The 15,559-nt window shown below is 36.5% G+C and overlaps 2 protein-coding genes across 2 annotated transcripts; both read left to right on the forward strand.

Annotated features, from left to right (window-relative positions):
* The first annotated feature begins 10,173 nt into the window (after positions 1 to 10,173).
* LOC145240080 (uncharacterized) lies at positions 10,174 to 11,946 on the forward strand. The gene has a single exon (XM_080103704.1). The coding sequence runs from the start codon at positions 10,174 to 10,176 to the stop codon at positions 11,944 to 11,946; it is 1,773 nt and encodes a 590-aa protein (XP_079959830.1).
* Positions 11,947 to 12,341: 395 nt separating this feature from the next.
* On the forward strand, positions 12,342 to 13,364 carry LOC145240087 (uncharacterized). The gene has a single exon (XM_080103710.1). It carries the CDS (start codon positions 12,342 to 12,344, stop codon positions 13,362 to 13,364), a length of 1,023 nt encoding a protein of 340 aa, XP_079959836.1.
* The last annotated feature ends 2,195 nt before the right edge of the window (positions 13,365 to 15,559 follow it).

The raw sequence follows: 15,559 nt of genomic DNA on the forward strand, positions 1-15,559 counted from the left end.
AAGCTCACTGAAGCCATCTTGTTTTTGAGAGTAAATTATTAAATTCTTATTTGCAACTTTCAATTCTATAATCTATATATAGAAAAGCAAAAATGTATGCATGTATGTGTGTGTGTCTGCTAAAAACTTTCGACAGACAAAAATTTACAAACTCTATCATATTGAAGCTCCATCCTTTGCTAAAATAATATCGAAAAATTGGCCAAAAATGTTCATTTTTTCACCCTGAAATCGACAATTTTCGACAGGGGATGGGGTGTCAACAAAAACAGCCCCCTCAACCAGTTCTACGCATGTGCCAGATGACGCCATGACCTAATTTACTTTAAATAGTTGAAAAACTGAACAAATTTCATGTACGTCGTGTTAGGTCAGTTGATTAGCACGTTGGTTCATTATCTAAATGTTTTGGGTTCAAATCGTGGTGTGAGATGTCTTTTCTTCGATTTTTTAAATTTAAATATTGAACCAGTGTTATTTAAGCCATTTTTCACGTAACGTTCGTTTTTCTGTTTACTTTGCTTATCCACCCCCGATCACACACCCGGGTACCCACCGATTTTTTAAATTTTAATATCGAAACAGGCTTATTTAAGCCATTTTTCATGTGGAATCTCTGGAATAGGAGTTGTGGATCAGTCTCAATTGCTTCATCTTTGCTGAGCAAAGCAATTGCCGGATTTTTTTTTTTTTTTTTTTTTTTTTTTTTTTTAAGTGTACTCACTCATGGACAGTTTCTCCAATCAGTAAAGTTTCGAGTGCTTTTCCTATGTAGTTTGCTCTGTCCACATTCACCTTTTTGTCTCCAGTTACTCCACTTGAAATGCTGTGAATGGACAGATCTTTCATTAAAGGATCATATGCCTGGAGAAACGCAAGGAACTTCCACGCAACCCTCACATCTTGCTCTTTTGCTGAAGTAACCTTTTGGTGTTGGTCACTAGTGCCATAATGAATGCCTGCTAATTCTTGCATTGTAAACTATTTCAGCGCATGCGAGCAGTGATAGTGTCCAAACCAATTGTTGAATTTTGTCCATTCCTCTGCTTTGACCAAGACCTCCAGACGTTTTCATGCTTCTCATTAGCTAGATCTGTCAACAAGCCTACCCAATAGTGATCACTCCATCTAATCACATGGAATCCTTCAGAAAATTTCTGGTACACTTCAGGATGGCTTTTCAGCAACCTCTCCATTTGTTGCAAGTACAAGGAGGCCGACTTTGCATATAAGATGTGTCCTGCTGCAGCAAATATTGGCAGCATGTTCCTTACAGTGTCAAGGTGCCCAGTTCCCAGTGCACTGTCTTAATAAACAATTGCAAGATCTTATCAAGGCATTTAATCCACAATTTTGCTGTTTGGTCAATCATTGCATCCCTCACATGGTTGATTCTGAGCAATCCTGGTCACAAACTGATGACAGAACATTATCCAATGTCTCAGTCCCATCAAAGGCATTTCAATAGCCTGAGATTTCTTCAGGTTTCCATTTGGAGGAAATGACTCTTCTGCATCAGTGTTTGGTTGATCATCCTCGGTGACATGAAACTGGCAAATGAGCTTTTGCTAAAACAATAGCATTCAGAGCAGTAGCATCCAAGTGAGCATGAATGGCTCTTGCAATTGCTTTGCCACTTAGCATGTGCTTGATGTTTTCAGTATACACAAGTTCAATTTAGAACCTGTCATCAAACGACCAATGACCCTGTCAAGCTCATGTGTATGGAGCCCACCAAGTTGCAAGACAAATGATTTCAGGGAACTAGAACTAGGCTGTGACTCCTATCATTGCTTTGTACCAAAGTGACTGATTGAATGTTAGAATTGGTGTGATGTTTTTTCTGTCTAAATCACAAATGTAACAATGTTCAGTATATGCAGGTTGGGTTATCAGGGTCCATGTCGATCATTGGCAAAAAAAAAAACAAAAAAAAAACTGGCTGATTTCCCAGGATATGTTCCTTTGTGCACCGACTGCATAAAGTCTGATCGTACTAGTCTGGATGGATGTAAAATTAAGGAAACCTCCCTGGAATCAAAAACTTCCTTAGCCTGGAGCTCTTTAAATGTTTCTGGTGGTTTGTTGTGCTGTAAAATATCAGGAATTTTAGATCTCGAAATTTTAATATTTTGAGTTGGATTTTAAAGATGGCAGCCGTGACCCTTTCAGCGAGGTTATTTGTGGTAAATTTATCTGAGGTTATTCATGCCCAATATCCAAGTTAAAAACCTTTGTTAGCAATTTGAGGTTCAGCCAAAAAATCAACTAGATTGACTAGTATTATGCATGTAATACTGAAAACTTAGATACATTTCAAGTTCACATGTGAACAAACAAACATTACCAAACGCCCGCTAAACATTACCAAAGGCAAGATGAGTTCCTCTATCTACCCGGATAAGTTTTTAATGCTTGAATTTATTTTAAATGAGTTTGTCTGAAACCAAGCAGTGCCGAGTGCTCAAGTTAGAACAAAATGGTAAACATCACTTAAAAATAAAATTGAGAAGCCCATCAGATAAGTAACTGACGTTTACACTAGCATTTCAAAACAAACACTTCAAAATAAGTAAAAGCAAAAACAAAGAAAACTTATCCACGTAATTTGTCTTGCCTTTGGTAACGTTTATGTATTTGTTTCTTGACCACTTTTTCGTTTTGCTGTGTATACTAATAAATGCCTGTTCTTTATTTCAAACTATTTGAGCACTTTGATTTTTGGAATGATAGGTGTTCATTGTGCATTCCAATGTATTTTTTTTCTATTGTGAAGTTTTCTATTTTGTTGCAAGTTCCAATAAAAATACTCCAAAAACATCTGTAGAGGAACCACAAATGTATCGACGTATATACTTTCAATTTCAGCAATTCTTTCTAGAATTAAACTGCTGATAAGGTCTAGTAGCTTTTTATTAAGCCTATTTATATAAAACATTGTTATTGTTTCTAAAGTTGCAAATAACTGATTTTTGAGGTGTGGCTAAACCTACATTCTTTTTTTAATGTCTTAAAACCATGTCGTCACCCTTAACATTGAACGTATATTAGTTCAACCATTTTGTTACCACCCTATAACCAGAACTGGATCGTGACTTTCGTGGCCGCCTTTATGGTGGCTGAATAAGACTAAAAAATTGGGTTGAGCTTATCTGGGTGTAACAGACTGAACCTGGACACTAATTCGGTTTTCACCGCTGGATCTGGAGATATAGCTAAGAATCTGGCTTGTAAAATTTGGTTCTCGTGGATAGATTTGTCCCCACCCCCACTAATCAACAGACTATATCTAATGACCTGGTCCTTGTTGATTGCTGTGTGATACTAGTTTTGCCCACTTCCAGGCTTTGCCTTCTCTTCGAGGGGTTAGTTTATTGCTATCGTCTGAAGCAGTGAAGAAGCACCCTTACCGGTGAATGCCGACGAGTGCTTAGACATTTTTGCAGGTCATAGTACCCCCCCCCCAGAGCGGCGCCAGACCCTGGTGCCAGTTCTCTGCTGTGGGAGAGAACTAAATACCTTTTAGTTTAGTCACCTACACCATCTCACTTCTAGTGGTCTCCCAAGCATCTACCGGAACGAATCCCAAACATAAGTCCGGTTTGAGACGCAAAGTGAATCTGACAGCTTCCCTAGAATGCTTGAATTTTTAACGGTTAAAAGATTTACAATATTAACTATGTACGGGCAGGAAGCTACATCTTCGACATATCCCTGGCGTTCGGCCTTGTGATAATCATTTGTTAAAACTTTCATGAATTACAGCCTTTTATAAACTAAAATAAAACATGACATTGGCCAAACTTCAACATTAAAAATATGCGACGCAACGCAACGCATCTGAACGAGTTTCTTGGCTCCCCAAGTCCCTCTGCCTTTTCAGGTTTTATTTTTCTGTGAATTATCGCCGATAAGAGACTTAACGTTCATATTAGCAGGGGGGGAAAAAAAAAAAAAAAAAAGAAGTTTATTTAATGACTTAACGTGAGGGGAGGGGGAATCAAATAACGTTTTATTACCACTCTTCGGTCAATCAGCAAAACTTGAGCTATTAAAAAAATAAATAAAAAATAAAAATAAATTTAAAAGTGATCTCCCAGTCCCACATTAAAAATCATTAAACTAAAATTTTTTTTCCTCCTAATATGAATGAAAGTTAAGTATTCTCGATAATTTTACGGAAGGGGGGGGGGAAAGCTCATTCAGGCTCGCCATATATCCATATAACACGGAATTTGGTACTTTTACACTTTATCGCCAAAACTGAAGACACCATTTCGCGCACCTGTCGTTAAAATCCAAGGGAGAAATCAGTATTTTAAATTGTGGCCAAAACATAAAATGGTGCTAGTGCACTTACTGATCCGCGCTATTTCCAAGTTTAAAATTTTTTTTTTTTTTTTTTTTATTCAATTGTAAGGTTAAAGTATAGAATAGGTTCAAAACACCCTCTCCATGTTAAGAATGACTTTTTAAATAACGTTATTTCAGCACGGATCAATAAGTCCACTGCACTAGTACCCATAAAATGAAAGATTAAACTGGAGAACGATTGCTTCCGGAAAGAAGCAATGGGTTTGTATTACTGTACACAGATAGCAGTGTCAGAAATTTCGTGAAAATAGTGAATAATTCCACCCCATCTTTCCAAGCTTATAACTCCTCGAAAAATGTAATTCAAGCCCTAATTTTTTTTTTCAATTAAAGGAGTAAGGACCAAGGTTTTATTTAAAAAAAAAAACAAAACAAAACAATGTGTTTTTTTCTTTTTAAAAAGGTTTTAAACTTCGGACTTTACAGGTAAATTTCTAAAAAACTGATTTTTTTTTTTGTTTTAAATTTGAATATATTATTTATTGACCTTTTCTCTTCAATTTGTGATATATAAACCTATTAAACATAAATTAATTATTTACTTTTTAATAGACATTTCAAAATGGGGGGGGGCGTGAAAATGGGGGGGGCGTGAATTTAAAAAAAACGTTTGTCTAAAATATTATATTCGGTTTATTGGAAAGAACATAAAATTTCACATTGACCCTGAAAATATCGTAAAAATAGAATCAATAGAAAAATTTTGATAGATTTTTAAAATTTAAAAATTTAAAAATATTGAGTTTAAAAATTGAAAAATATTGAGTTCGGAAAATTCATTACTGTTTTAAAAAAAAAATAAAAATATTTTTATTACTTTTAAAACAACTGTAATAGTTTATTTTGGAAGTATAATCCATAAAGAAAATAAATAACCCACTTTTAACAGAGAAATTACGAGATTTTTATATTGTATTCGCAGTTTAGTGTTAGGGGTGTCAAAAATTCCTACAAAAATTCTGATACTGCTAGTACACAGATTCGAAAAAGTTGTCAAAAAACAAATACATAAATAAATGTTATCAAAGGCAAGATAAGTTACTTTTCTACTAAACTGGATATATTTTTCGTGTTTTTATTCAATGTAACATGTTTATTCAGCTCGAAAAGCATACAGTGTTTACCGATGTATTGGAAAATTCAAGATGGCGTCTGACTCCCTCTTTAACACGGTAAGTTTGGGAAAAGGTGTTATAACTGGATAAAATAATGTTAAAAACTCGCTCAATATATGTTACCGTGACATAGGTTGACATATATTCGGTGGGTTTTTAATAGTATTTTTTCTAGTTTTTTTATTTATAACACCTTTTCCCAAACTTACCGTGTTAAAGAGGGAGTGACGCGCCATCTTGAATTTTCCAATACATCGGTAAACACTGTATGGTTTTCGAGCTGAATAAACATGTTTCATTGAATAAAAACACGAAAAATATATCCAGTTTGGTAGAAAAGTAACTCATCTTTGATACCATTTATTTGTTATATATTTATTTTTTGACAACTTTTTCGAATCTATGTGTACAAACCCCACTTTTATTTCATAGTTCTTTCCGGAAGTTTAGTTTTTTTTTTTTATTTCTAACTTCGGCCATAGTTTAAAATAGTATTTTAAAAATACTGATTTCTCCTTTGAATTTTAACGACAGGTGCGCGAAAAAATGACCTCTCCAGTTTAGGCGATAAACTGTAGAAGCACCTGGAATTCTATCTATATCCGTAACATTTTATGTGGCGTGCCGTATGAGAAAAAAAAAAAAAAAAAAAAAAAAAAAATGGTTTCCGAGAAATCTTTATACCGATCTAGCAGGATTTGCTAAATTCGCGACGGTTACTAAATGCGATACGGGTGTTTATGAATCGATAGTAGTTACAAAATTGACGGTCGAGGACAGGATTAAAAAAAAAAAAAAAAAAAAAAAAAAATTTACAGTAAAATATGCTAAAATATTTTCAAAAATTAAATTCTTTGTTATAATAGTGAAATTCAAAATTGAAGTAAAACCAATGGTATCTACTTAATTCTCATGTCAGGAACATATATCCAAGAATTACGAAAAACGAAAGTAGAAAATGAGAAATTTTCGAAGGCAATCAGAAAATCGAATTCTGCTAAATTGGCCCCAGAATAACATTTCAGAAAATAATTACTCCCCTGCTATGATTCGAACTCTCCGGTTTCTTTTGCAAATAATGTTTTTTTGGCAAATGTCTTCGAAAACTATGTTCATTAATAATTTTCTACCTTATCGTTTTTAATACATTCATTACTGCGACATAACCAGTAGATACTATTGGTTTTATTCGAGATTCAATATTTCGAATTTATAACGAAGAAACTAAATTTGTATTGTTAACACGTAAAAACAAAACAAAAAAAAAATTCAAATGCCTTCCTAAACAGTGATAAAATGGTAAAAATGTATGCTTTTTTTTTTTTTTTTTTACTTTGTATACAAATAACATGACTGACGAATATACAGAGTACAAAGTACTACTACGGTAGTTTTACGATGTTAATATCAAAGTTCGAATCACGCACGTTCTTTTTCTGATAATATATATAGTACCAGTGCACTGAAATGACGTTATTTTAAAAAGCCATTCTTAAGATGGGGATGTTTTTGAATTGAAAAAAAAAAAAAATAAAAAAAAAAATAAATAAATAAATACGATTTAAAAAATAGTGCGGATCAGTAAGTGCACTAGCACCATATATATACAGGGTGGGCCAAAAGAAGGGTCCTATTTTTAAAAATTCATAAATTCATGTAAGTTTTAAGTGTTTTTCGGCCAAAATTTGTTTTGTTTATTTCAAAAAATCTCGGAAGGGTCAGTCTACACACAAAGTTTGGTGAGTTTAACTTTTATTTTGTGGAAGTTATTCAAATTTAAAGATAGGACCCTTATTTTGGCCCACCCTATATATATATATATATATATATATATATATATATATATATAAATTGCTACAATCTTTTTTCGTATGTAAACTATAACTTTACTAAAAATTTGTTTACAAGAAGTTGTAATTTGTTGAGAAGACTTGAAGCACTTACCTGCGACTCTCAGGAAGAGTGGCAGCAAAAACCTTTTGTGTGGGCGATGCCTCTTTTTATATTGGTAGATGTTACATTTAACTTATTTGATTGGCTAACTGGATTATAAGAGGGGTGGAGTGAACTGAATTTTGGTGGTGATTTCAGTTTGGGATTGGAGTTGAAGGAAATTGAATCGTTACCCTTATTACCAGACCGACAAGGTTCTACAATTTTTACCTAGTCACAGGTCGCAACAAACCATTGTTGCAAAATCCTTGTTAACCTCTACCTTTCAGTGGAGAAATTTTCCACACTTTGCAACATTGATCTGCAGACCTTGTACATTTTTTTTTTCCCCCTTTTTTTCTGTTATTTTTTTATTATTATGGCCGCGGAACAAATGTCTTCCCTTGAGGATTCCTTAGGAATGCAAGAAAAACCGGATCACCTTCTTGAGGCCCTTTTGGATACGGAGGAAAGATATAAAAACATTATCGGATACACATTAGAAAAATTAAAGAAAAGAGTCGCAGTGGATGCATGTGCCTTGAAGAACACCACAGACAACATAAACGAGTGGCTTTCTAAAGTAGACCAAGTTCAGGAAAACTTGGTTAAATTCCTTCCTAGAGATAAGGTCATAAGCATGCGGTGCCACCCTATCAAATTCAAAGAGGAGGTGAAAAGAGATTTACAAAACTTAACTGCAGAGGTTCACAAGGATGATTCTCCTCCCTTCATGCTCCCAAATGTAATGCAGCCATCTCAAGTTGACACCTCTATGTTTAGGCCTAAGGTCAAATGCCCTAGTTTTGATGGCCTGGACTTTGAGAACAAATTTGCATTGAGAGATTTTCTCACTAGATTTGACGATTGCACTTCGGGATTAAAATCAAGGAGAGAAAAATTAACCTACCTCAAGACTTGTGTTACGGGACGTCCGTTTCGGCTAATACATCATCTAGAGGAGACATCCAATAATTATGATGCCGCAATAAAAATTCTTAAGGATAATTATTGGGATGAAGAGGGCATTAGAGAGGAGATATTCTCTAGCCTATTCAAACTGTCCACCCGAGGCAGGTATGATATTGAATACCTTAAAAACTATTTGTCTCAGGTTAAATACGAGTTGTCGGAATTGGACTATGTTGGGATATGGATTTATGGAAAGAAATTCAGGCGGAGGGGCATTAGCAGCTCATATACTGTTCCAAAGACTGCCCAACCGTCTTAAGGAAGAATTAGTGAGGTCTGTAGGGGCACCGCATCCATCTTTAACTTCTATTTTAGATACGGGCATCAGGATCTTAAAATCCTGGAAGGCTGCACTCCCTGAAGCAAACCAGAGAGATTTGGATTATGGTAGCTCTCGTAGATACATTCATCCAGACAGAAAACCGGAGACAACAACACCAACATTGGAGAACTTCCATATCCAGGAGAGGCATAAAACCTGCAACCTTTGTTTGAGGGATGGTCATTCCACTCAAGTTTGTGAAGAATACCATACATTTCCTCAAAGATGGCGTCGTTGTCGAGAACTCGGACTATGTTATAGGTGCACAAGTAACAATCATTTCAGTGATTCGTGTCCCTGTAAAAGAAGCCCTAAGGGCAATTGTGAGCGATGTTCAGCCCAGGACCATACCGCAATCATGTGCCCTATGCCATATACATCAACAAATGAATGTATCAATACCAGTTTGGGTGAGCAGCAGTGTATTTTGCCGATTACTACCATCGTACTACAAAGAGGGGACAAAGCTGTGAAGCTGCGATGTTTGATAGACACGGGCAGTCAAAATTCGTACTTTAGTGGAAGAATTTTGCAGGATCTGGCTTGTGACCCAAGATCTGTCTCAGAGGTAAACCTTGAGATTGTGACGTTTCTAGGAAGGAAAACCTGCAATTTTCAGCGACTTACAACAGTGGAGTTGACGCCAGGGGTAAAGCGGCAGCTACCTATCCTTATTGACAAGGAATTAGACATCATTCATACAGTGGAGCATTTGCCGATTGTGGTCGAGAACCTTACGAAATTGGATTACACCCTGGATACAGATTTAGGAAGAAATGCCAATATAACTTTGGAAGGGTTAATAGGGGTAGACCTGTTACAATTTATGGAACCCCTACAAATGATAAAATGTATGAATGGGAAAGCTTGGCTTTCCCCACGAGGAGTGATACCTTTTGGGGATCCCAGGAATTTCATGTTTCCTCACCAAATTAAAACGATCCAACGCAAGGTTCCAGTTTATGGAGAAGTCATGAGAACTGTTAAGTGTCCGACCTCCATTGTTAATAGTGTTCTTGACGTGTGTTCTTATTCGGACCCCTATAAAGAAACTTTTGAGGACAGTACTGTAGAAAGGTCTGGAGTGGATTTACAGTGTGGAGTCTTTGGGGCTATCAGATAATGATACCTTGTCCGACTATGATGCCCAGAAGGTAGAGGAGTTTATGAGAAATATAGAGTTTAAGGAGGGACGGTACTGGGTGCAGTTACCGTGGCACACTGATAAATTAGCTCAGGTGCGCTCTAATCACCAAGTAGCCATCAAGGTGTTAGATAGGGTGGTACACACTCTGGAAATGAAGGGCCTCTATGAGGAATATTTAGAGGTTTTTGCCGAACAAGAGGCAGAGGGCATAATAGAACCCTTTCTTTCATTGTTCACCTAAACAGTTCCATAAACATGTTTGGATCCCTCATCGACCAGTCTTTAAATCCGAGAGCATAGCAACTACTAAAATGCGACCAGTCTTCAACTGTTCATTGAAGGTCAAGGGAGGAGTATCCTTAAACGAGGCTGCATACCCAGGGGTAAATTTAACCGGAAACATGTTAAATCTAACTCTACTCTTTCGGACTAATAGATATACATTATTGGGCGACATCAGGAAGGCATTTCTGATGATTAGATTATCAAAGCAATCTGATAGAAATAAGTTTTGCTTCTTTCTAAAACGGGATGATCGTCTGGTATGTTACCGTTATACGACCATCATCTTCGGCTTTAACGCAAGCCCTTTTATATTGAACTGCATATTGAAGTATCATGCATCGAGATTTCCAGTTGATGATTGCACCAAACTGTTGAATTCAAATTTTTATGTTGACAATCTGGTCAGTACGAATAATTCGGAAGGTGTGTTGAGAAAACTATATCATGAAATAAAGGAAAGATTGAAGAAAGGAGGATTTGATCTTCGATCATGTAACACCAATTGCCCAAAGCTACAGGAATTGATGAGGAAGGATGAGACTTTGACAACTCACAGTTGTCCATGGGAAAAGGTTCTGGGTTATAGATATGACCCAGAGTCGGACTCCATCAGCCTAGTCCAGCGAACTTGTGACCCCAACTTAGCAACAAAACGTCAAATACTATCAGCCGCATCCAGTGTATTTGACCCATTGTCTTTATGTCTCCCAGTCACCATTCAAAGTCGCATATTGGTGGGAGAAATGTGGAAGGCTAATATTGATTGGGATGATCCCATTCCAAAGGAAATGCAGGAAAGGTGGAGATTACTAGCTAGTGATTTGTCGGTACTTCATTCGTTATCGTTTAGAAGACAGGTACTTGATAGCGATACTGTTGCGGATTTGTACATATTCACAGATGCCTCAAAAAAGGCATATGGGTTTTCTGTATATGCAGTTCAGGGAGGTATATCTTCTCTGATTTTTGCTAAAGCAAAGGTGGCACCATTAAAAGCTAAAACCTTGCCAACGCTGGAACTATTAGCAGTTTTTTTGGCAATTAAATGTCTTAGTAATATCTTGAGAGCCTATCAAGGAACGAAATTTGGAAGTTTGTATTTGGCTGTAGATGCCCAAATTGTACTCACTTGGCTGATGTCCAAGCAGACGAGCCATAAAAACATTTTCACGAAGAATCGCCTCAAGGATGTGACACAGATGGAAGAAGTGATACTTGCAAATTACAACCTTGCTATCAGGTATAAATATGTGCCTTCCAATCAGAACCCTGCGGACCTAATGACTAGGGGACTGACAGCAGCTAAATTTAAGGAAAATTTCTCTTTTTGGAGTGCTGGACCAAACTGGTTGTCTGGTGGAACTGTCTGTTGGCCTGATAGTACTTTGGATTGTCTTAGTGCAGACAACCAGCAAATAGTTCGTACGAACCTGTTCTACACCTGTAATGAGAGCTGGTCTCAGCCTATCGTCGCCTTTGACAGATTTTCGTGTTTTAACAAACTTCTACGTGTGGTCTCCAGAGTCTTCGAATTTATATCCAAAGCAAGAGGCAAGGAACTGGACTATAAACAGGCTGCTGCTGACTACTTGTTCAAGACAATGCAACAACAGGCATTTCCCCTTGAATTGAAGTTCTTACGTGCACCTCATGATAAACCCATTCCGAACCTTGTGAGTCAGTTAAACCTATTTCTGGACAAGTCTGGTGTCGTCCGCTCCAGAGGCAGGATCAAAAAAAATTTTACTCTACAATATGAGGTTTTAAACCCTGTATTGCTCGGAAGAATCATCCCTTGACTAATCTAATTGTGAAGGATCAGCATGAGAGGGCTAAACACTTGGGTGTGCCGGCTACACTTAGTAGAATCAGGATGTCAGGATTTTGGATACCTCAAGGCAGACAGGCTGTGAAGGGAATATTGAAGGACTGCTTTATTTGTCAGAAAATCAACTCGATACATTTTCTGTATCCTAAGATGACAGACCTGCCTAAACATAGAGTAAATCTGATAAGGCCATTCTTACATACAGGGATAGATTATACAGGACACCTGTGGGTTCAAAACCAAAATCTTCAATCTAAGGTTTACATTCTCATATTTACGTGCTTGGAAATCAGAGCGGTGCATTTAGAACTGGTTGAGGACATGACAGTACACACATTTATACTGGCCTTCATCAGGTTTTCAAACATGTGGGGCTTGCCTTCTCACATATATAGTGACAATGCAAAGTCATTTCTTGCTGGAGTTAGTTTACTAAATCAGGCCCTAACTTCTTCCGAATTTGATGAAAAATTTGGGCAGTATAATATAAAGCATGTTAAGATCCCTCTTCATTCGGCTTGGTATGGAGGAGTTTGGGAACGCATGATTAAAACATTAAAGGAATGCCTCTATAAAACTGTTGGAAGGTCTATTTACAGTCAATCTGAGTTGTGGACAGCCATTTCAGATGTCCAACGGGCAGTGAACAATAGACCGTTAACCTATGTGAGTTCGAATGACTCTGGATTGGAGGTAATTACGCCCAATCACTTCCTGCGCCCAGATCAAAACCCTGGACTTCTTCTTAGAATGGAGATTCAACCAATTAATGAAGGGGAACTGCCGTCCAGACAGATATTGTTGGAATCTTTGAAGAACCGGGATGAGCTGCTCAAGGAGTTTAAACGGATATGGAACGAGGATTACTTACTCTCTCTTCGAGAACGTAAACAAGATCGTTATCCAACTATATCTAATAAGGTACGACCTGGAGATATTGTGACGATAAAACTTCCAAACAAGTCTCGACCCTTCTGGGCATTGCGGAGAGTAGAAGAATTGTTTCCGGGAGACGATGGTATGGTACGGTCGGCACAGATACGACGGGGTGATGGGAGTGTGAGAACATATTCTCTTAAACATCTATATCCGCTAGAACTACATGCGGAATATGAACCACAAGAGGATGGTCCGGAACCTAGTTATGATGACTGGGAGTCCATAGAAGGAATTTCTTGGTCAGAAACCAGTTTTGAGGAACCCACTTTAGTACAGGAGAGTGAGCAGGTTTGGATTTGTCCCGGATGTAATAAACCTGATGACGGATCGGCCATGATCTGCTGTGATCAATGTGATAACTGGTTCCATTTTAGATGCGTTGGGATCAGTGCAGCTCCGCCAGATGAAAAGGATTGGGTTTGTCACCACTGCTCTGGGGATCAAGAATGAGGAATATGTATATTGAGAAGGCTTTACAAAATCAATAACAATTGATTTTGTTTTCTGTTGAGTGGGAGGGTGTTGAGAAGACTTGAAGCACTTACCTGCGACTCTCAGGAAGAGTGGCAGCAAAAACCTTTTGTGTGGGCGATGCCTCTTTTTATATTGGTAGATGTTACATTTAACTTATTTGATTGGCTAACTGGATTATAAGAGGGGTGGAGTGAACTGAATTTTGGTGGTGATTTCAGTTTGGGATTGGAGTTGAAGGAAATTGAATCGTTACCCTTATTACCAGACCGACAAGGTTCTACAATTTTTACCTAGTCACAGGTCGCAACAAACCATTGTTGCAAAATCCTTGTTAACCTCTACCTTTCAGTGGAGAAATTTTCCACAATATATATATATATATATATATATATATAAATAAATTGCTACAATCTTTTTTCGTATGTAAACTATAACTTTACTAAAAATTTGTTTACAAATAGATTTCCAGTAAGATTTAAGTAGGTTAATTATATTCCGTGATCATTAAATACCGAAATTTTCATTAAAATTGGTCGATTTCCTGAATTTTGAAGTGAAGAGAAGGGTTAAAATGTTGATATATTTTGGCCATTCATTTTGCATAAGCAGTGCAGTCAGTGCGTGGTTCTCATTTAACTAAGTCTAATTGTGTCAGACATATACTCGGGAGTCAAAACAATGAAAATATTCTTATAGTCCTAGCCCTACTGATAAGTCATCGCTTATTAAGACAGGAGTGTTGAGCGGCATTCGAAGATAACTGAAGAAATTTACAGTTGGATAATGAATGCTACAAGGATTTGAATTCGTGTAGGTTGAGCAATCGATTATCGTAGATGGCTCAACAAGTATTTGTTTACATTAGACTTGAAGACTAATAATATCTTACACAAATGAGATGGTCTAAGAAAGAAACTGGAAGTTTCGTTTTTTTTTTTTTTGCAAAGGGGGAATGAAAGGTTTGGTATGCAAAATACGGACCGTACTTAAACATTACTTAGAAACCTAATCTTAACAGGTCGAGCGGGCGGTGGGTGGGCGTCCTTTTAAAACTATTGTACTTTCACCTAACAATTTAATATATCATAAGTTTAACTTTAAAATCCTATCTAAAAGAATAGCGTGGCCCGTATTCTGTATAACTACGGAACGTTCTTTACCATGGCTACAGCTAGACGAGTTTTTGCTGTGAATACTTATGAACATAACGGTGCAATAAAGAGAGGCTGGCAATAGGTGTGAAAGAAGTAGGAGCAAAAGAGTTCCGGGTTTGTATTACTGTACATAGATTCGAAAAAGTTGTCAAACAAATATATAACAAATAAATGTTATCAAACGCAAGATAAGTTACTTTTCTACTAAACTGGATATATTTTTCGTGTTTTTATTCAATGAAACATGTTTATTCAGCTCGAAAAACATGCAGTGTTTACCGATGTATTGGAAAATTCAAGATGGCGTCTGACTCTTTAATACGGTAAGTTTGGGAAAGATGTTATAAATAATAAACTAGACAAAATACTATTAAAAAAACCAACCGAATATATGTCAACTTATGTCACGGTAACATATATTGAGCGAATTTCTAACATTATTTTGTCTAATTTATTATTTATAACACCTTTTCCCGAACTTACCGTGTTAAAGAGAGAGTTGAGCGCCATTTTGAATTTTCCAATACATCGGTAAACCCTATGGTTTTCGAGCTTAATAAACATGTTACATTGAATAAAAACACGAAAATTATATCCAGTTTGATAGAAAAGTAACTTATCTCGCCTTTGATAACATTTGTTATATATTTGTTTTTTGACAACTTTTTCGAATCTATGTGTACAGTAATACAAACCAGAGTTCCCACTAGATATGATAGTACCCCATAAAGGTACTTTTTTAAGATACTAGTTTTAGACAAAGTTCGCATGAAAAACTACATTTGAAAAGTAACAATTTAATTTTTGATAAAAAAAAAAAAAAAAAAAAAAAAAAAAGACGAATGGTATTCGGCATTAGTCCTAAACAAATTGTAATGGCTTGGTATGGTTTGCGTTTTTTTTTTTATTGCCAATAAATGTACGCAAATGCATTAATTGTATGGGATTTCATTAGCCCCATTCTTTTACGTGAGAAAAAAAAGGCAAATATCATTAATTACTCCATTTTCCAATACA

Source organism: Euprymna scolopes, chromosome 2, assembly GCF_053919585.1.
Source record: "Euprymna scolopes isolate OS-2025 chromosome 2, ASM5391958v1, whole genome shotgun sequence".
Lineage (NCBI taxonomy): Eukaryota > Metazoa > Mollusca > Cephalopoda > Sepiida > Sepiolidae > Euprymna > Euprymna scolopes.